This window comes from Phyllobates terribilis, unplaced genomic scaffold (assembly GCF_046119375.1).
Source record: "Phyllobates terribilis strain yellow unplaced genomic scaffold, ASM4611937v1 Scaffold_304__1_contigs__length_2301189, whole genome shotgun sequence".
In the NCBI taxonomy this organism is placed as follows: domain Eukaryota; kingdom Metazoa; phylum Chordata; class Amphibia; order Anura; family Dendrobatidae; genus Phyllobates; species Phyllobates terribilis.
This window is the reverse complement of record NW_027363064.1, coordinates 854,676-877,443: the sequence shown is the minus strand read 5'-3', so window position 1 is coordinate 877,443 and position 22,768 is coordinate 854,676. Positions and strand designations below refer to the sequence as shown.

General features: G+C 47.7%; 1 protein-coding gene across 1 annotated transcript in view; it reads right to left on the bottom strand.

The window, feature by feature from the left end:
* The window catches only part of LOC141220811 (SH3 domain-containing kinase-binding protein 1-like), a 68,141-nt gene that overhangs the window by 7,855 nt on the left and 37,518 nt on the right, over positions 1-22,768 (bottom strand). Inside the window, exons 2-5 of the mRNA XM_073666413.1 lie at positions 13,577-13,682; positions 10,069-10,072; positions 5,220-5,345; positions 3,294-3,547 (exon numbers count right to left, since the gene is read on the bottom strand). Coding sequence (XP_073522514.1) covers positions 3,294-3,547; positions 5,220-5,345; positions 10,069-10,072; positions 13,577-13,682 — 490 coding nt within the window. The remainder of the gene's footprint in view (positions 1-3,293; positions 3,548-5,219; positions 5,346-10,068; positions 10,073-13,576; positions 13,683-22,768) is intronic.

Sequence of the window (22,768 nt, the reverse complement as noted above, 5' to 3'; positions counted from 1 at the left end):
CCCCGAGTCACCGGCCATACGGTACACTCAGGGACGTGGGCTACTTATATCCGCTTCTAGCAAGGTAGCCAGAAGAGTACAGTCAGTTTGGGAGGCCTACAACTCCGCCTGGCCAGGGGAGATCCCATCTGCTCAAGGACTGACCAGGCCCTGTTCACTAGCAAGTACTCCGGGAGGGTCTATCGTTGTTACCAGTAAAGACCCTGAACTACACCGTACCGTCTCCGAGTGGTTCCTGCTACCCCCATCATCCACATCTGCTGCCCTGAGGCCATACCCCTCCCGTTGGGGGTTATACCATCTACGCTGCACCATCCATCCACCGGCCTCAGCGGACTGTCCTGCAGCGGCAGCTCCATAGCTGCATTCAACGGGTGGCGTAGTCGTACAACATCTACCGCTGATACATCGCCGCTCAGTTTGACTCCCTGGGCACGGACCGGGTCACCGCCACGAGACTACAACCCTCAAGAGATCCGGCTCCGGGTAAGCTCCCGCGTGCGCAACGCAGCGCGACACAGGCCCAGGGGCGCGTCAAATACATAGGGAGAAGCATCTTATTTTCAGATAATTTTCATCTAATATATCACCCTGTGCTTATATTGGACACAGACAAATGTTCACCAGAAAAGCAACAAATGTTCAGATGACAAATGCTCATTTGCAAAAAAAAACAAATATATATAAAAAAAAACAGTCAGCTGATGTGGACACATCATCCTGGGTTCCACATCGAGCCTCTTAATAATCCTAGGCCTACATATGTTTAAGCATAGAGCCCATGAATTTACTGCTTACGCATGGACCAATGTTTCAAGCCTAGTCTGGACAGGATCTGAATAATTCTGATGCTGAAGCCTCAAATTCATAGTTGAGCTCTCACCCCATTGCAAGATACCAGTGGTACAACCTATACCTACCACCTAAAAAACCCTTAATCTTTGGGTTGGAGTTTGGTTTGTTTGGCTTGCGAGACCTCTGAGGCTGGAAATACCCAAGGGGGCGGATTCTGAGAAGACATGGCAGTGACAGTCCACAAAAGGATTACCCTCTACGATGATTGTACTGGATCCCTAGGAGGAGATGCGACACAGTATTCATCTCCAGGAGAGACTCAGGCAACCAAGTGAGAATCAACTGAACCAATCAGTTATGTATTTATGTGCGTCCACTATAATCACACCTAGGTCAATCCCTGCTGTGCCATAGTTACATGTGCTACCCTATCATCTCCTCTACTCTGCCAGATACACCAGGCTCCTTATTGCTGCTCTGGTGATATGCTCAGTGACTATACGACCTGCTTCAGACACTACATCACATTAGCCAAGAGACTCCACTGTCTTATATTTCAATTTACTCCATCCTTCTCGCATTTTAATATGGCACTAAATATAAAGACGTTTTTGTTCCACTGACCATCCATTTAAATTATTGAAATTAATTACTTTGGTGCTACCTATCGTTGGCAAATAGAACTCACAGATTGTATAGATTATAATATATCATGCATCCCAGAATTTCACTACCAAGAAAGAACTAGTCTGTCCCAAATGCTCCACCATAGGGACGTCTACAGTCACTACCATCAAGAAATCTACCCCCCCTTTGTACTCAGGCCTGAGTTATTCTAGATCAGTGATCCCCAACATTTCTTACCTTGGGAATCGCATTCAGCTCTGAGAGAGGGTCATGAGCAACATCCAGAGCCCCCCGACTAGTGACATCCAGATCCCGCTCCCTATCCCACAGTAGTTACACCCAGAGCCCCATTACTGGTATAATAACAGCCAGAACTTCCCCATAGAAATAAAACCAAGGCAGTGTGCTTACATACAGGGGTTCTCACCGCACTCATATTCGGTATTCTCGCAGCAGGCACTCCCACCACATTATTGCATCCAACTTCAAGCAACCCTTTAACTAGCAGTATCATCTTATCTCCAGTCTCATCTCCAGACTTCATTTATCTCTCCAACTCTTAAAGGGGTTGTCCACTACTAGGACTAGGACACCAGTATTGATATGGTGCAGGGCTCACGTGACATAACCGCACGAGAGCCCCAGAACGTGAGTGCCGACACCACTGGAACTGCGCCAGCACGGGAGGTGAGGACAGGGGTTTTTATTTTAACGAGGGCAAACATTCAGAGTGATAAAGGGTTGTCCTAGTAGTGGACAACCTCTTATATATGTGCATCTAGACCTGCTCTTCTGTATGGGGTTATTCACAAACGTCAGGAACTAGAGACCTGCTCTTCATATCTGTTTGTTAGACATGGTGCTAAGGCAACAAGCTGACACACAGCCGCGAGCCACACATTATAGGTCTGCGAGCCACAGGTTGGGGAGCCCTTTTCTACACCTTGTACTGTACAAGATCTCATTTTTTCTTTTTCTCCTCTTAGAGCATTGTCCCAATGTTTTAGATTCCCAGTGGATCTCACTATATACCAGCAGAAGAAAGATAGGTACATTCACGGAACTTGCAAACTGGGATGTACTAAATGTAAAAAAGTATGAAAAACTATAGCAAAAATATAATCATATAGTCACACAGTCTGAGGCTTTATTCTGCCCTGTCATAAACAGCATCTCAACTCATTTCTTTTAATGCTGGAAGCTAATAGTAAATGGACCTAAGTATATGGCTGTACATTTGCTCACTGCACCTTTAGATCCATCTAGAGAAAAGGTCCATTTTCTGAACGTATAGCAAAATTGTCTGCTTCCAATGTGCTGAATGAAGTCTTATAACATCCATTACAGGCTGTTATTAGATGAGTGTGAATAGTTTGTGTTAATTACTTCCTATTCTCTGCTAAATTGATATTTTGGAACATAATTGCAGATTTGTTTTTCGTCTTTTGCACATTCTTCTTTTAGCCAGATGGAAATCACTGACTGTGACAATTATAGTGTCTCTTAGCACCGATCTGATGAAAATAAGCTCCGACTGAATTCACGCTCAGAGAAAAAATGGTATGGATTAATTATTAATAAACAAATACTCCATAAATAATACAATGTATCATGACATTTTAAGAGTTTCTTTCATCAGGAAAACCTGTTAGAGAGGACAACCTCCAGGGAACCTCTTTTTTGAGCCCTGACAAGCAGTGGCTCTCCATCTTGTGGACTCGGGCTATCTATGTATGACATGATAGCCATTCATTTGGTTTGTACATTATAAAAAAGTCATCCATGACATTTTTGAAACTTTACACAAAAATATTAAATCAGAACAAGTCCTTTAATTCCCGGCTGCCGGCATCTGGTATAATAAAGCTTACTTTTGCTGGTCCTTCATTGTCTCAATGATGCTTCGAAGCTCCTTGACTTGTGCCTGCAGCTCTTCTAGTGATGACTGGCCATGCTCAACTGTGTGTCTTGCATCGGAGCTACCAAAGGACGGAGAGTTTGACCTGTGACTACTTGAGGTGACAATGTGAAATGCTGATGGGGCTCCAGGAGCGCCGTGTGAGAAACTGACACTTGGAATCAAGCCTCCTGGTTTGGGGGGCAATGCAGCTCTGTTCTCTGGTACCTACAAGACAGGAATACACTGAATATGTACAGAACACTATTATTATTAAAAGAACACATGTAGTAATCATAAATGAATATTTCCCATATGCTGGTAAATCATTGCCTAAATACAGCGGTATTATATGTGCTATTAGGTGGTCTTCATTATTGAAAGATATTAAGAAAACGCAGGCACAACTGCAGCCACAATTACAGCTCAGTCATAGGCAATGCTCTGATTAACGAGAAAAAAAACACAAAAAAAACACTTTCATTTAATATTCTAATGTATACAGTGACCCCCATAGATGGTACAGAGCTGACTTGGCTAATGCAGCATAAGCTATCTATTAGATAGGGGATAAATGTAAGATTACTGGGGGTCTGTTCGCTGGGACCTCCACCAGTCATGAGAACAGGGGTCTTATTTCTGCAATATGGAGCAGCAGTGCACCACAGTGTGTGACCACAGCTCCATTCACTTCTATGGTTTTGTGGAACAGCAGTATGTGTGACCACCTGTGCCATAGGCAGTCAACAGAGCGGCGGTCATGCATATGCCCTAATGCTCCATTCACATGTGAAATACAGTCCTCAGGATTGGTGGGACTCCCAGCAGTTGGACCCTGCATCATCATATAATCACCTGTTGTTTGTAGCACTGGTGTATACAGACAGAAAAGGGCCCGGGTACAAGAACAATATATGGGCCCTTTGCAGTCCAAGAGCTCCTAAGAATGCAAAATTGCACCTGCTTTGGAGGTAGAAATGGGCCCCCTTATCTCTTGGGCCCCTGTGCGGCCCCATAGGTTGCACCAATGATATGTCCGCACCTCGTTTGTAGGATAATTCCTTTGAAGGAGTTGTCCCAAGTAGCAAGTTACCACCTATGTACAGGATTTGAGTGATGGCTGTGCATGTGCACTGCTGCTCCATTCAATTTCTATGGCCTGCCAGAGTTCCACAGACAATGAATGGAGTGGTGCTGTGCTCATATCTTGAGAGTGTGGTAATCACAGCAGTGGGACCTCAAGCAATCTGCAATAGAGATGATCAAAAAGATTTGCGGGATCCTTGTTCAACGACTACTTCAGTAGTCAATGGCCGCCGGAGCAGAGCTCTGTGAACCTCCTTTTAACGGCCAGGATCCCTGGTGCTTGTTCTGATCGGCAGGCCTGGCTAAGTGTCATGTGTGCGTTGTACCAGAACAATGACAGTGAGCCAGGCCTACGGATCAGAAGAGACACTGGGAACACCAGCAGGTAGGAGGAGGTTCACAGGGCTCTGCTCTGGCAGCCATGGACTACCAATATGGCAGCTGGACTAGGGTCCTACAAATCTTTTTGATAATTTCTAATCAACAAATTATCACCATTCCATGTATGGGTAATAACTTAGTCAAGTTGGACAATGCCTTAAAGCATGCAATCTATGATAAACTGGTAAAAATCTACTTCTAGAAAAAGGTTTTCCCACAATTACTTATAAGGGAAGAGAGTACACCCGTGACATTAGGGACCATCAGCGCAGCAGGAAATAGAGCAGCTACAGTAGGCAGCTATATTGCTATACTCCCCGATAAGCATGGATCATCTACGCCTTTCCTCCATGGTAAGATTACAGATTGACTTTTAACCCTCCCAGTCCTAATTGTATTGATCCACAACAGAGAGCACGCTCCCCTTACTTACCTGTGATGTAAGACTACGTGGGGCTTTCTTGGATGAGTCTATAGGTCTCTGTGACAGGTGATTGATATCATCCTTGTCATCTTCTGGACTTGGAGAGTCAAAGAAATCAGGACTGGAAAGGGAGGACTACAAAAGATCGTAGTGAATAAAAGTATACTGAATGTAACAATATTTCCTACATGACAAGAAGATGCGTAATAAGCCAGCCATCTCCATTCTTACCAGCACAGCTATAAAGAGACTCTTGACCGTGTACGGCCAACCCGGGTTCCATTGTTCACATTCCCCCTCCCCTTTTCACCCATACCAAATAAAACAGCACCTGTAATTTTCTCTTTGGATAAATTTGGCCACAGCGGCCGTTTTATTAACAAACAACAATATTAAACATATAAACATTATAATAACAAGGGTAAGGGTTCTTGGAGTTAAAAAATTGATCTGGCATAAACCAAACAGTACTTGAACCACCATGTTACCCTCAGCCGTACCACGCCAGCTCAAGGGCACCAAAAGCTCCCAGGGTAAAACCCCGTCCAGAGCCCCCAAAACCAAAATGCCAGATCACCCCCCTTAATCAAGCCAATGCCTGTAACTTGATAATCTCCTTTTTTACCGACACTTCCGTGCCAACTCCAAGAACCCCAACCCCCCCCACCAGCCACTGCGATAAAGACATCTTAACACATCACTAAAATTTTTTTTTTATATATATATATATATATATATATATATATATATATATATAAAACCCCTCCTAATACACCCTAATTATTAGACCTTCCTGTTCTTCTTCCTACAAAACCCGCCCTTTTCCAATGCAATTTAAAAGAAACTAACAAACAACCGAAAAAAGGGGTGGGTGGGACTTTTCCAATGCTTTCTTCTCTGAACTGACCGTTTCTCACCCCACCCTTTCTGCTTTATCTACGCCCCCCTCAAATGCCCGCCCCTCAACCTATATCCAATCCTTATTCTTTTAAGTTCAAATTACACCCTCCTGTCCCCTCCCGGTCATGTGGGGCTTCCATCTAGGTTCCTTGCCTCCAGCCCCCTTCTTGACCGTGTACGGCCAACCCGGGTTCCATGGTTCACATTCCCCCTCCCCTTTTCACCCATACCAAATAAAACACTGCACCTGTAATTTTCTCTTTGGATGAATTTGGCCACAACCCCCCCCCCCCCCCCCGCCACAAACGAACAGCCCTGACCACCTCAGGCTCGTGAGCGCCCCAACACCGCCAAAGCCCTTTCAATCCCGCCTTGTATGGCCAATGCCCATAAATCGATGCGTATATCATTCAAATGCACGCCATCCTTTGCCCAAAATTCTCCAACTCCCGCTTCCAGATCAAGATGCCGTACGCTTACTCCCCCATTCCTGTTAACAAAAGCTGATATGGCTCTGTTCAACTTTATACGTGCCCTATTAATTCCCTTCAATGATCTGGCCTCCCTCCATGTTTTTCTGGGCACCACCTCAGACCAAACAGTCAACACCTCAGGAAACGATCTCCATAGCCTTAAAAGATCAATTTTAATGTCCCTCATCAATTCCCTGACCGGTCGAGCCCCCAAATCATTCCCTCCCATGTGCAGCACTAAAATATCCGGTGCCCGATCCAAATGAGCTGCTTTATGGAACTCTGGCAGTACTCTTCTCCACACCATCCCTCGGAAACCCAACCACCGAACCACGGCTTGCTCTCGGCTGAAGCCCAATTGCCTACCGTCGGGCCTCACGTCCGCCCGCAGTGCCCCCCAGTGGACAAAAGAGTGCCCCATAATCCACACTAACAACGGGACTCCACCTGCAACAAGACAACCAAAAATATTTAAAACCAAAAGATAATTACATTAGACCGAATGCCTAATTCCTTACATAAGACAGGTATCGATCGGAACTCCATCTCCCAATGCGTTTTATCACTTCCTTGCCTAACCCCAAACCATCCGCTTCCGATGACGCGCCAATTCTGAAGGAATGTGACCCATATACCTCAGGGCTAAGGCCCAACTCAGCAATACCCTTCTTAAACACTGCTATAAACTGGAAACGCGATAAAAATTCACCATTTTCATGACACAATAATGGGCCCTTCCTCCCTGACCAAACCTGCCAGTAAGCCATTAAACATGTCCTAGGACAAACCAAAGATCTCTTAACCTCACCTAAGACCACACGTTTTCCTCTGCCCAATTGATCTGTCATCCCCCGTCTTATCCAAAATTCAATGCCCCCATCTCGACCGCTCATATCCTCAGCAAACAAACCCCCAACCTTATTCTTGCTTGGTGCCACCAATTCACCTACCCTTAGTGCACCAAAAAATGCCAAAGCAAAAGCCAATCTAAACAATGTGGCCTCGAAAAATGAACAACAAATCCTATCCATTACCAAACCCAAACGTTCCAAGATACTAAAGGTTACCGGCCTACGTTTATCCAACACTTTACCTCCTTTCCTAAAGCCCTTCAAAGCTTGCTTCACCAAAAAGGCCTTCGTAACATCCTTCGTACCCAGCAATTTAAAACCAAATGCTAATCCTGCCACAAACTTGCCAACTTTTGAAATCGACTATCCGCTCTTTGCCGCCTTTTCCCAGCAGAAACAACACAGCCGTCTCTCTATCTACCTCACTCTCCACTCCACCCCACTCCCGAATCCAACTTTGCCATACTCGCAACGATGCCTCGTATGATGCCCAGGTCTGCCTTGTGATAGACTCTTGTATTAACCGTCCCACTCCTCCATAACCATCTGCCACAACCGCGAAGGGCATTCTTGACCCACGTCCTCTGCCTCTGGTGCTAGTGCCCGAAAACGATCCCACTGAAAACGAGACAAGGCATCTGCTATGGAATTTTTTACACCTGGCACATGGACTGCTGTAATCCAAGCATTCAACTTAAGACAACAAAGTACAAGTTCCCTCAGCAACCTAATCACAGGCGGCGACAAGGCCGACAAACTGTTGATGACCGATACAACTCCCATGTTATCGCAGTGAAACCGAATTCTCCTGTTGGCAAAACACTCCCCCCAAATATTCACCGCCACAACAATAGGAAACAACTCCAAAAATGCCAAGTTCCTCGTAAGACCCCTCTCTTTCCACAAATTCGGCCACTCACCTACACTGCACCGCCCTTTCCAGTATTCCCCATAACCAGCACCTCCTGCAGCATCCGTAAATATCTCACAATCATAACTGTTCAAAAACTCCTCCTGTATTAACGATCTTCCGTTATAATTTTGCAGCAACAACTTCCAAACTTTCAGATCCTCCTTGTGTTCTTTATTTAAGCGAATAAAATGATGCGGAGCCTGCACTCCTGCTGTTGCTCCAGCCAACCTGCGACAAAATATTCTACCCATTGGCAAAATCCTGCCTGCAAAATTCAAACGCCCTAACAGTGACTGTAACTCCTTCAGTGTCACCTTGCGCAATCTCCCGATCCTATCGACCTCCTGTTTAAGCAAAATCAATTTATCATCTGGTAACCGACACTCCATCCTTTCAGTATCAATTACAATGTCCAGGAAACTTAGGGTTGTGCAAGGGCCTTCCGTCTTTTCTACTGCCAAAGGTACGCCAAAATGCTCTGCCTCCCACTCCATAGTACCTAACAAATTCCTACACAACAATGATTGCGGGGGACCTATAAACAAGAAGTCGTCCAAATAATGAATGACCGACTTCACAGAAGCCAGGTCCTTCACTACCCATTCCAAAAAACTACTGAAAGTTTCAAACAAAGAACACGAAATTGAACAACCCATTGGCAAACATCTATCAACATAATACTCCCCTTCCCAAAAACATCCCAACAACGGGATGCTATCCGGGTGAACTGGCAACAACCTAAAAGCAGACTCAATATCAGTCTTAGCTAGCAACGAGCCTGGCCCATACCTCCGTACCCATTGTGCCGCCGCATCGAAAGATGTATATTGGACCGAACACAACTCCTGCGCAATGCCATCATTCACTGAAAGCCCTTTAGGGTATGACAAATGCTGAATCAAGCGAAACTTATTCACCTCTTTCTTGGGCACAACTCCTAACGATGAAATAATCACCTTGTTGCTAGGCAATTCCTGAAACGGTCCCGCCATCCTGCCCAATTCAACCTCTTTAGCTAACTTCGTCTTAACCACCTCTGGATAACGGTGAGCCGACATTAAATTTTTAACCGAAAAAGGGACTACATGATCAGGAGCTGGTATTCTAAAACCATCCAAAAACCCATCCTCAATAACTTTAGCCTTCAACTGATCTGGATACCTATTTAGAAAGGGGGCCATCGCGTGAACCCTCACCGGAGTAACCCCCTTGACCGGTAACCACCGACGGCTTTCCTTTTCCTCTCTTAAAGCATTTTGATGCTCTATGTGAGCTTCCATTACAATGGGAGCACACATGCTTGAATTTACAGGAGTTCCCGTACTTGCATTGGCCATCATTAAATTGCCAGCAAGTTCCCGCTTCCTTTTTAATGTTTTGCGCCCCCTTACTAGCTCCCCCATGTCCCGCTGATTGATTCCCGCAACTGTTGTTCCCGTGAAAGGACTGCCCATACCTCACTGGAGCCATAACCCTCAACCACAACACAATGTCTTTCTGATCCCATTTGATCTCCGGTCGGACTGCTTTTCTCTGTCGAAATTGCTCATCATATCTTAACCACGCCTGACCCCCGTAAGTCCTCTGGGCCTCCCCGATAGCATCAAGCTAGCAGAATAAGCCTGAGCAATTATCAGGAGCTTTCTCCCCAATAACACTAGCCAATATTGCGAAAGCCTGTAACCAATTTACAAACGTCTGAGGAATCAACCTCCACCTACGCTTCTCCTCCTCCTCTTTTCTACTCTCATCCCTTTTTCCCTTATCCAGGTTAAACTTTTCCAATGGAAGAAGGGAAAAAATCTCTACGTACTCATCCCGCCAAATTTTTTCCTTTACCTCTTTTTTTAGGTGTGCCCCCAACGGCCCCTCAAAGCACACATAAACTTCCCCTTTTGCCCTATCGCCCAGTCTTACATTATCCGCCTTGTCCTTTTCTGTCTGCACACAAACCGATACCCCAGAAGGTATAATGTCTGCACTGACCCCCGACCTGCCCATCTCGCTTCCCACCTGCAAAGACACCGGTTGACTAGGCACCCACGTCGCTGCCGCGGATGCCAATCCACCCTGATTAACTCCCCCCACTATCTATTCTAGCCAAAAATTGCGACATATTAAACAAAATGTCTCTAAGACCCATTATATCAGACCCGCAACCTCCCCTAATATTTTGCCCGCTGGGCCCCGCCGACTGCCTATCAACTCCCTCATACGGTAATGACCCAGCGGGCGACAAACAAGACATAGAAGCAAACTCACCCAGCTGCGCAGGTGCTGTGTCCCTGCCAGCCGAAATTCCTGTGTCCTGCCGACGCCTGGATTCACCTGTATCCTCCCCACTCTCCGATCCGTCCGACTCCTGCTGCAGCGCAAGGCCCGCGCCCCTGGCCTCCTCGTCACCAGGGGGGACCTGAGCACTCGCCGCCGTCTCCGCTGCTCATCCTCAGTCAATCCTGGCTCTGGTCCTTCCTGCCGTCCGTGACCTTCCTTGATTTCCAGACCCCGACTCTCGTGTCCGGCCTGTCGTGTTCCAAGTTTGACTGCCAGGCATCCCAGTGCTAATGCCCGCCGCTCCACCGCCTTGAATGTGTTGCATCGAGCCAGGCAGCAGATCTTCAAATTGCCGCTGCCTGCCCGTGAAATTCTGCTGCTGCATCCCTGTCCCATTGTTTCTAGCAGGCACCCCGACTGGAGCATCGCCACTTGTACCTGCCCTGCAAATGATCCTTCTGCTGCTCCCCCCGCTACGCGTCCTCTGTGGTCACGGCGCTTTGAATTGGTGCCTTTTCTTGAACTGGGGGGCGTGTGCATATCTCCGTCGAAGACTTCCTGAGTAGCCCCGTCACGTGATGCCGGTTCCGGAAGTGACGTTGCTAGCACTTCCGGTGATGTCCCGCCCACCGGAAGCTGACGTGGCTGTATCGTGGGCATTGCTTTTGGCGCGGCCCGGGCCCTGGTATTGCGGCGTGACACCGGAGCAGGCCGCAGCACAGCCGACCGGGTTCTTTCAGTTGAGGACTGCGATACACTGCAGATGGAGCCCGCAGGGCGGCTAGGCGGATTCCTGCCGCGGCGGGCACGCTGACGGGGAGTTCCAACAACACGCTCACCGGACGCAGGGTCCCCTGAGGGGCTCCGCGGCCTGCGCCTGCTGCCCGCACTAACCGTGTCCGGAGAAATCCTAACGGGGGGCCTCGTCCTCCTGCTGGCCCTTCCAGATCTTGATGGAGGTGCTTCTGCCCCATCACTCCCCAGCAATCCAGACAGCTGGGACTCCAGCCACCCTCCACTTCTGGATCTTGCAGCCTCCCTCAGTCTTGCGCTCAAGGAATCTACAGTTTCCATATTCTTGGTAAGTGTCTTCACACAAAAGGACTTTCTCCAATGTTCTTGTCTCTGGGACTTTTCCAATGCTTTCTTCTCTGAACTGACCGTTTCTCACCCCACCCTTTCTGCTTTATCTATCCCCCCCCCCTCAAATGCCCGCCCTTCAACCTATATCCAATCCCTATCCTTTTAAGTTCAAATTACACCCTCCTGTCCCCTCCCGGTCATGTGGGGCTTCCATCTAGGTTCCTTGCCTCCAGCCCCCTTCTTTAGTGAAAATGAATTGACTAGAGAACAACACTAATATGTTAGCTAAGTGCTGTGTTGCGCTTTTTATTATAGTCTACCCTTTGGGACCATTTGAGTTTCCTCCATCCCCAGCTTCCTTCTTATTTTCACAGCATTAAAGTGAAGATTGCCGCAGTTGGTTTTTTTTTTGTATTCATTTTTTGTTTCATCTGGTCTTATCCTTCAGTCACCTCCAGAACTGCACTCACTATTCTGCTGTTACATCTTGTCTTATCCTCCAGAGCTGCGGTCACTATTCTGCTGTTACATCTGGTCTTATTCTCCAGTCACCTCCAGAGCTGCGGTCACTATTCTGCTGTTACATCTGGTTTTATCTGCCAGAGCTGCGGTCACTATTCTGCTGTTACATCTGGTTTTACATCTGGTTTTATCCTCCAGAGCTGCACTCCCTATTCTGCTGTTACATCTGGTCTTATCCTCCAGTCACCTCCAGAGCTGCGCTCACTATTCTGTGTCATCATGTAACAGAATAGTGAATTCTGATCTGGAGGTGACTGAAGAATAAGACAGCACGTCTTATCCTCCAGTCACCTCCAGAGCTGCAGTCACTATTCTACTGTTACTTGTCACTGGTACCTAATCCATAATGTGGCACCCCAGGGGTCTGGTCTCCACAGTAATAGCAATGTTATGTCTGAGAGCAGGTGGGAGGTCTCTTGGTCAGGAATCCTATGCATGCCACACCTCCTGCCCGGTCCTGGGAGGGGAAGGACTTCCCCTATATAAAACTGGGGCTGAGGCAGGGTTAGGGAGAAGAAGAGTAGAGAGAAGAGGAGCAGCTTAGGAAATAAAGATCAGGAGCTCAGTGGGAGCAGTGCTAAAAGGAATCAGGGGCTGGCAGCTGAAGAGCTCGCCCTGATTGAAGAGTTACCACCGGACCCGGAGTCCGAGGCTGTGGGGATTAACCTTGACCCAGCAGCAGAAACCGACCGGCAGGGGATTTCAGGTCCTCTGGCCAAGAAACCCGAAGGCACGGTCACACGCGTGGGACCAGCACCGCCGTCGTGGAGCGGAAGCCACTAGAAGGCCCCGAGTCACCGGCCATACGGGTGAGCACCACACGGTACACTCAGGGACGTGGGCTACCTTTACCCGCCTCTAGCAAGGAAGCCAGAAGAGTATAATTAGTTGGGGAGGCCTACAACTCCGCCTGGCCAAGGGGGATCCCATCTGCTCAAGGACTGACCAGGCCCCGACCGCTAGCCAGTACTCCGGGAGGGTCTATCTTTATCACCAGTAAAGACCCTGAACTAGACCGCATCGTCTCTGAGTGATTCCTGCTCCCCCATCATCCACGTCGGCTGCCCTGAGGCCATACCCCTCCCGTTGGGGGTGATACTATCACGCTGCACAATCCTACCACCGGCCTCAGCGGTCTGCCCTGCAGCGGCAGCTCCTTCGCTGCATTCAACGGGTGGCGTAGTCGTCCAACACCTACCGCTAATACAACGCCACTTAGTCTGACTCCCTGGGCACGGACCGGGTCACCGCCACGAGACTACTACCCCCATCTGATCCGGATCCGGGTAAGCTCCTGCATGCGCAACGCTGTGCGACACAGGCCCAGGGGTGCGTCACATACAAAGCGACGTCAGAGACTGGGAAGGTGGACGTCTCCCGCTGGATTTAGGCCTTGAAGCAGTAGGAGGACTAAGTTTCTCTCCAGTTGACACAAGGGAATCAAAGCCTTCAACATCTAACAGATAAAATACAGATATGGCAACAAATCTATCAACTAAGTGACATCTCTTTCTCTTCAAGTTGGATACGGTCAAACAGCTTCTCTGTCTTATACACGGCCATTTATTCTTTTCATCAGTATTATAAGTACTCAGTCGACTTCCCCAGAAATATAAAGAACCAGGAGGAACTTCTGTTCTATGATGAGATCGGCCTCGTGTTATAGATTTACTCCATTCAGGAGCAGAGGTTTCCCACAACGTAGTGATCTACTGCCATGAAGCTTCTACACTATTCTAATCATTGTATCCTGGGTTTTTATATGTATTGCTTGTATAAATAGGATTTCTAGTTGTAATGATGTACGTTAATCTATAACTGCTGGGCTACCGATGACCAACACAGACTAAAATACATCACATGCCGAAATTTCAACTTATTATCTGTCCCATCTACCCAGTTCTTTGCACAAAAGAACACAGCCAATAAATGGCCAAGGATGGTAAAAAAAGGCAGAATTTTACATTTGGCCAACAGTTTCTGATGCCAATTTCAGTGGGCTGAAAAACACAAAGCGCTTTTATAAGACGTGATTTACTGTCATTCATAAGAATTTGCAAATAAAATGGTGAGCAAAAACAGATTGAAACTGAATGAGAGCGGCACTCACCACTAGTACATGAAAATACAGCACTTTATTGTGGTTGTCACATGAGGAGACATAAAGACATAAATAAGCGACAGCTGTTTCACGTAAACTATGCTTTTTCCGGCTGAGCCTGAAGAAGTGTAGTTTATGTGAAACAGCTGTCGCTTACATTCCTCTTTATTCAGGCTCGGACTGGCCCATAGGGCAGCAGGGAAATCCTCTGGTGGGCCCCAACTCCACTATATGGGCAGTACTTGGCATAATTCACTTGGAACAGAAAAAAAGCAGCATACCATCATTCATTCACCAAAATACCCAGTTTATTATTATATAGAGGTATAGGTAAATTTGTGAACAAGGGTAGTGTAATATTTGCATGCAGTTGAAAAGTGGGTCCCCCAAAGTCAATGTTACTGGTGGGCCTTTGGCACCCCAGTCCGGCACTGTCTTTATGTCTCCTCATATGACGACCACAATACTGTGCTGTATTTTCACGTATCAATTGTGAGTGTCGCTCTCATTCAGTTTTTCATGCTGTTTTTGCTCATAATTTTGTACTGTTTTATCTCAAGATGAGCACCACTATATCTGGCAATCCGCTAGTTATGCTTGCCCTAATGCATTCCTGGAGAGTGTGTTAGCAGCACCCGAAATTCTGCTAATCTGTTATTTATTGGTCAAATAAAATGGTGCACAACATAAATTGAATTAAAGGGCTTGTCCCGTGATTTATTTTCAGGAGCGCACCGCTCTCCAGGCTCACAGCTACCTACTTGCTAAGAAGCAGTGCGCTCCTGCTTGATTGACAGTTCAGGCCAGATGTGAATCTAGCGCTCCCTGATGTTATATGAGGCAGCATTAAAGAAGTGCAGTGGTACTGAGGCTGGCCAGAATCGGAACTAATAGCAAGTTCCAAAGATCCTGTCCAGTTTCAGTGCAGTGCTTGCAAGCTCACTATGTAAGAGCTTGTAAATGCATCTTTAGCCACTGCTACTGTCTAGGCTATGAACAGTAAACAATAAAAAAATGCAATTTTAATTATCAGGGGGCAGGTATTAAAGGGAATCTGTCAGCCCAATCTGACATTATAAAACAAAACCCTGTAGGGGATATAGTCACTCGAAAAATTACACCTATAGTTCCAAATCCTGCCTCTATTCTGCAGTAATTGAAGCTTAATCAAATAAGCAAATTAGGAAGCTTGATGCATCCTTAGTGTGACCAAGAGGCTCTGCAAACCGATCTCCCACTGATTTTGCACCCTCACTGGTGACTGTCAGCCTGAGCTTTTTCTGCAGACAGTTCTAGCTCCAGGCAAGGCAGCGCTGTCGATCACTAATGAGGGAGGCGGGGCATGCAAAACCAGTGTACGGAACGGTGCACTGAGCCTCTAGACCACTCTAAGGGTGCACAGTGAACTATAATAAGCATATATGATTACAGAGAATCTATCAGCAGGTTTTTGCTACGTAATGTGACAGCCGCATGATGTAGGAACAGAGACCCTGATTCCAGCAATGTATAACTTAGTTACTGGGTCCAGCACTTATGATAGAGTCACAATTTTCTCTGCTGAAGGTCTAGCAGACCTTGAAATGTTGAGCCCTATGTAATCCAGCCCATACCACTGATTGTACACAGAAAGCTGCCAATGTATATTGACAAAAAGCTGCTATTCAATGTTGGGGTGTGTGGATGGCCTAGGAGGCATGCGGGCAGCTTGTCCTATAGTGATAATCTCCTGCTGATAAAACTCTGTACTGAAACAGCAAAACACAGTCCAGTAAGTGACACATCGTTGGAATCAGGCTCTCAGCCCCTACATCATACTGCTCTCAAATTACAGAGCAAAAACAGGTGACAGATTCCCTTTAAACTTCAGTTTCTCAAGAAAAGAGGCAGTGATTTGTACCACTAAATATATCTACCCGTCTATGTGCTAAGTTTATATTGTCAGCTTGAGCCGCATTAAATAAATAGTAAATTAGAAAGTTGCTTGTTTTTACAAGCGCTTTCCAATTATACCTGACTTTGAAGATGGGAATAACCCTTAAAATAGATAGAAGTTAATACTTGTGGTTGATGCTATATTTTAAAACATTTTTAAAGGGTTCATTATTGCATGAATGTAGGATTTTGTATGTTCTCCCTGTGACGCCTCTTCTCGGAAGCCCTTTTCTTTACCCTGGGAGATGGGGGACTCGGAGTCGGGTCCTAAGATGGAGAGATGGGGTGCAGCCGTGGCCCGGACCCGCTCCGTGCTCAGGGCCGTCACAATTTAAAAGGGATGGTATGGGCTCATCCGGGTTGAGTGGCTGATTACAACTACGCCACCTGTGGCACCTGGTGAAGGCCACCAGCGCTACCGCAGTCCGCTGAGGCCTGGTGTTAGGGCAGCTGGCGTTGTTACTACTCCCCACAGGCGGAGCAAGGCCTCAGGGCAGAGAGACAGGACGGAGGCGGGGTAGTAGTCTAGAAAGTCTGTGTCGTGCGGTGTAGCGCCGATTAAAGAAAGTCCGGAGGCCATAGGGGTGAACTTCCAAGGCTTTACTCACATAAGAGATGGCAGAAGGAAGGCGACTCCCTGCTCCTCGCGGAGTTCTGCGGCCACCAGGGACGGGGGTCCGACAACCTCCGAGCAAGTCCAGTGTTAAATCAGGATTCTGCACCAGAGTTTTCCTAGACTTCAGACCGGGTCCTTTCCCGTCTGTGTGTGTGTGGATAGGCCGGGTCTCCCTCTGAGCTCCTCTCAGAAAAAGGGTACGGGTGGCAGCTCCGCTCCTTCCGATACCCGGTGGGATCCTCAGGGCCTACCGGGCTTACCGACCAGGACGTGGAGTAGCAAGGTCGGGTGTCGGGGGCCGGTACCCCTCTTGCAGCCGGAATCCCTCTGAAAATATCAGGTGGGCGAGGACAGGTGGCGTCTACCGCTCCGTCTGCATCCTCCCTAGGATCCATTTGCTATGGAGCTACACTCTTAAGCTCCGGGCCTTCTTGGTCATGGTCCTTGACCGGGCTGAGACGTTCATCATCTCCAGCCAGCCCCTCGTCCCAAGGCCAAGGTACGAGGGCTGTGTCTCCATCCGCTGCAGGTCCACACAGGATCCACACTCAGGGTGGGAGATCACAGTGTTCACAGTTCCAAGACTGATCAAAGACCAAAGGACCTCCCAAAAGACCATGAACCAAGATGGCTTTTTATTAAATATGAAATTTAAAGTGTCACTAAAATGTGAGTCCTCCACCCTCACCCACTAAATGGTTCCCCTAACTCTTGGTTCCCCAATCTCCCTGTAACCAGGAGGGCAGCACATAGTGCATTCTAGCCCCCTCTGGTGGGAGAAGTGTGGTGTTGGATGTGAAGGAAGGGTCCTGACCATCACACTGTTCTTACCTCAGAGGAGGAACACTACACTCCATTAGAGAAGTGCAGCATTCCTGTGGCGGTCGAACCCTCAGGGGCGCCACATCCCCGTGTTCGCATGGGTTTCCTCCCACACCCCAAAGACATATTGATAGGGGATCTAGATTGCTAGCCCCCAATGTGGATAGTGTTGATAATGTCTGTAAAGAGCTGTGGAATTAATGACGCTCTATAAGTAAAATAAAAAAAAAGTTCACATGTTGCAGCTGCATTGCATTTTTTTGCCATTTCTATCTCGATTGCAGCAACAAAAAAACGAAGAAAACCCTGCAAAAGCAAAGTGTGAATGCAGCCTTAAATTCAAAATCAATGTCAGCTTTCACATATCTACAACAATCTTGCATTCAAAAACTCATATCCCAAGATAAACTTCTCCTGTTTCACAGAATATACCCATATCTTGTAAAATGCTACAGGCAATAAGAAAGCAAACCAAAAACTATCAGCAAGGAGGGGGCTGGAGACAGCACAGCTAGGGGGAAGCCACCCATGACTGGGATTGGTCTAGAGGTTTCACCCCCCCCCCCCTTTTGAATGAGGCAGCCTTGGGGATTGGATAATGGGAAGTTGGGGGGTGGGTAGTGGGAGAGGCGCATATATAGGGAAAAGTGTGGGAAAACCGCCATTCCCTGAGGAGCAGCAGAGTGATTTACCCAGAAATGGCGTCCGTCGAATCCCTGGTGGGCCAGCTCAGAGACGTCGCCATGACACCAGGGAGGCAAGCATCTGCGGGCAGGCAGCAGTCCAGGGAACCACTGCTGCCTGGCTCACATGGACGACGCGGAAGGGAAGGAGCGGCGGGTAGCGACACCGCTCTGCCTGGCAGCGTCCAGGCCTGTGCGTCTGGGTCTGGTTGCCGGAGGAGGCCCAGAGCTGCATCCAGGAGTGCAAGACGGTCTGGCGGGAGGCGATCGTCAGGGAGAAGCCAGTCTGCAGCATCCGTGACCATTCAGGTCCCCCTGGTGACGCGGAGGCCAGGGGCGCGGGCCTTGAGTGGCGAATGGACACAGAAGGATCCGATTCCAGGAGTGATCGTGACGGAAGAGGTGATCGTCAGGACTCAGGAATTCCGGCTGGCGGGGACACAGCACCTGCGCAACTGCGTGAGTATGATTCTATGTCTTGTTTGTCGCCCGCAGGGGCTGTTTTGCTAAGGGGAGGTAGCGGTCAGTTTGTAGGGCCAGGGGGGAGGAGTTTAGGTGGTCCCGGGGGTGCAGAGGTATCGGGGATTAGGGATATCTTGCATAGCATGTCACAGATTTTGCTTAGAATGGAGAGCGGTGCAGCGGGTGGGGCAAGTCCATCCCCCGTAGGAGCTTGGTTACCAGGCCAGGAGGTGTTGCTGCAACCCAGTTGCGTTACGGTAGGGTCTGCGGCGGGCACAGAGGTAGCATCTACGGGCGTTTCAGTATCGGTTCAGACGGAAAAGGACAAGGGCGATACGGTGAAGCTGGATGATAGGGCAAAGGGTGAGGTGTATGTGTGCTTCGAGGGGCCACTGGGGGCACATTTAAAAAAAGAGGTGAAGGAGAAAATTTGGCGTGATGAATATGTCGAAATTTTCTCCCTCCTTCCCTTGGAGAAGTTTAATTTAGACAAGGGGAGGAAGGATAATAGCAAAAAGGAAGAGGAGGAGAAGCGCAGGTGGCGCTTGATCCCTCAGACTTTTGCAAATTGGCTTCAAGCATTCGCTATATTGGCTGGTGTCATTGGGGAAAAGTTTCCTGAAAATTGTCTATTCTGTTACTTAGAAGCGATTGGGGAAGCGCATCGTACTTACGGGGGACAAACATGGCTGAGGTACGACGAGCAATTCAGGCACAGGAAGGCGGTGCGGCCTGAGATTAAGTGGGACCAGAAAGATATTGGCCTTTGGTTAAAAGTGATGGCCCCTGCTAGATACGGGCAGTCCTTTCACCGGAGCGGGGGAAGCGGGAGTCAATCGTCGGGACAGGGGGGAGGTAGTCAGGGAGCACAGGGAGGAAAAGAAAAGTCGGGAACGTTCTGGCAATTTAATGATGGCTAGTGCAAATAAGAGAACGGCTGTAAGTTCAAGCACGTTTGTTCCCATTGCAACTGGAGCTCCCATGGGGCTGCAAAATGCTTCAAAAAAGGAAAAGGAAGGATGTCGTGGGTACCGGTCAAGGGGGTGACTCCAGTGAATCTGCTAGGGATGGCCCCCTTTCTAAGTAGATATCCCGATCAATCGAAGGCCAGGATTATTAATGATGGTTTTTTGGAGGGTTTCAGGATCCCGCCTCCTGACCATACGGTTCCTTTTTCTGTTAAGAATTTGAGGTCTGCTTTGTTGCATTCAGAGGTTGTCGGTGTTAAGTTAGTAAAGGAAGTTGAGTTAGGTCGTATGGCAGGGCCTTTGATAGTCTACCGGTTGAAGGCGTGATCATTTCTCCTTTGGGGGTAGTGCCTAAGAAGGAGCCAAATAAATTTCGCCTGATCCGGCATTTGTCGTACCCAAAAGGTTGTTCGGTCAATGACGGTATAGCGCCGGAATTATGTTCAGTTGAATACACATCATTTGATGCGGCTGTGTCATGGGTTCGTAGGTACGGGCATGGGTCACTGTTAGTGAAAACTGACATTGAATCAGCTTTTAGGCTACTTCCGGTTCACCCGGCTAGCATTCCGCTATTGGGTTGTTTTTGGAACAAAGGTTATTACCTAGATAGGTGTTTGCCTATGGGTTGTTCTATTTCATGTTCATTGTTTGAAACTTTCAGTACTTTTCTGGAATGGGTGGTCAGGGATGTTGCAGGTGTGCAGTCCGTTATTCATTACCTGGATGATTTTTTGTTCATAGGTCCCCCAGATTCGTTTGTCTGTGGTAACTTGGGTGTCGCATTGGGGGGCGATAGAGAGTGACGAGGATAGGACGTTGGCAGTCTTGTTTTTGGTTGGTAAGGCTGCGGACTTAGGGTGGTCGGCATCTAGAATTAGTAAATTTGTTGATGGGCTCGCATTCAATTTCAAGTTACAGGGTTTGACTGATGTTACTAAATCCTTTTTGGTCAATCAGGCACTTAGAGGTTTTCGAAAAGGTAGCAAGAGTTTGGATAAGCGTAGGCCAGTCACGTTTAGTATGTTGGAAAGGTTAGGTCTGGTTTTGGAAAGGATTTGTTGTTCTACTTTTGAGGCGGCTCTGTTTACGTTAGCCTTTTCCTTAGCTTTTTTTGGGGCGATGAGAGTAGGCGAGTTGGTCGCCCCCAGCAGGAATAGGGCGGGAGGTTTATTAGCCGAAGACACGAGTTGCTGGGCCTGGGGTATCGATTTTTGGATTAGACGCGCAAAAACTGATCAGTTGGGTAGAGGTAAGCGCGTCGTTTGAGGTAGAGTGGACGGGGCTCTGATGTGTCCAAGAAGGTGCTTGGAGGTTTATTGGCAAGTGTGGTCGTGTAGATCCGGCCTACTGTTACGTCATTGCAACGGGTCATTTCTTTCCCGCTTCCAGTGTATAGTGGTCCTAAAAAAGGGGGTGCAGGAGTTGGGCCTTAGCCCGGGTGTTTATGGTTCACATTCCTTTAGGATTGGCGCAGTGTATGAGGCTGATAGGCGCGGTTTGGGGGCGGAGGTGATAAAGCGGATTGGAAGGTGGAGTTCGGACCGTTATTTGACGTATGTTCGCCGTTAAATAACGCAGGACTTTGTTCATTTGTGAGTTGTTGAATATGCTTGTTTATTATTCTTTTAGGTGGCTTCCCCGTGTTAGCTTGGATTTTCGGACATTCGTACGTGCATTGGGGGGCGCTGCATGCTGACGTAAGGCGTGACGGTAGGCAGTTGGGCTTTCCGAGGGTACAAGTGGTTATAAGGGGGCTAGGTTTTAGAGGGATGGTATGGAGCCGTTTTTTGTCGGAGTTTCATAAAGCGGCCAGATTGGACAGAACACCGGATATTCTGGTTGTGCAGTTGTGAGGGAACGATTTGGGGGCAAGGCCCGTGAGAGAGTTAATTCGGGATATCCGTTTTGATTTTTTGAGATTGTGGACTTCGTTCCCGGGGGTTCTGACGGTTTGGTCAGATATAGAGCCCAGGAAGAAATGGCGGGTGGTCAGATCAGAAAAAGGTATAAATAGAGCAAGAGTGAAATTAAATAGGGCCGTGTCTAGCTTTGTGTCAAGGAATGGTGGGATAAGTTTTAGGCACTTTGAGTTGGAATCGGGGGTTGGTAATTTTTGGTTGAAGGACGGTGTTCATCTCAATGATATCGGTATTGATCTTTGGGCCCTTGCAATACAGGAGGGGATTGAAGGGTGTTGGTAGCTTTGGGGCACTCATGAGCCTAAGGTTTCAGGGCTGTTTGTGGTTGGCGGGGGGTGGGGTTCTTGGAGTTGGTACCGAATTGTCGGTGGAAGGAATTGGGAAAATTCCAGGTCGTTTAAATTGAGTGGGGGGTGATCTGGCAGTCGGTTCTGGGCTCTGGACGGGGCTTTACCTCGAGAGCATTTAGTTGGTTGGTCTTTCACGGAATGTGGAAGTTTTTGGTGCCCTTGAGCTGGTGCTGAACGGCTGAGGGTAACATGGCGGTTGATTTTTTAAGTTAATTTAAAGCCAGATCTATTAGCTCCAAGAACCCTCCCTCCATATATATATATATATATATTCCATTGTTATTTTGTTTGTTATTTGTTGTTTGTTAATAAACGGCCGCTGTGGCCAAATTTATTCAACGAATAACAGGTTGTAGCGTCTTTATTTCAGGGACGGGATCATGGGATCCCTTGGTATGTTGGGAAGAGGGAAGCCATCAGGTAGGAAACCACATTGGGCGTAACAGGTCATGCGTAGTTATAGTTGTTCATTAAAGTCAGATGCTTCCTAATGAGTCACGATCACCCATGGGTCAACAGGTCAATAGCAACAATGCCAGAGTGTTAAATGATTGCACACAGTCCTTATAAAACAGCATGGAGCCGGCCCCCCGAATCATCACCGAGGTATTATACACTTTACAAGTCACAAAATATAAGTCCAGCCGTAAGTGGCACAGTATAATGTGTTGGCAAGTAAAGTG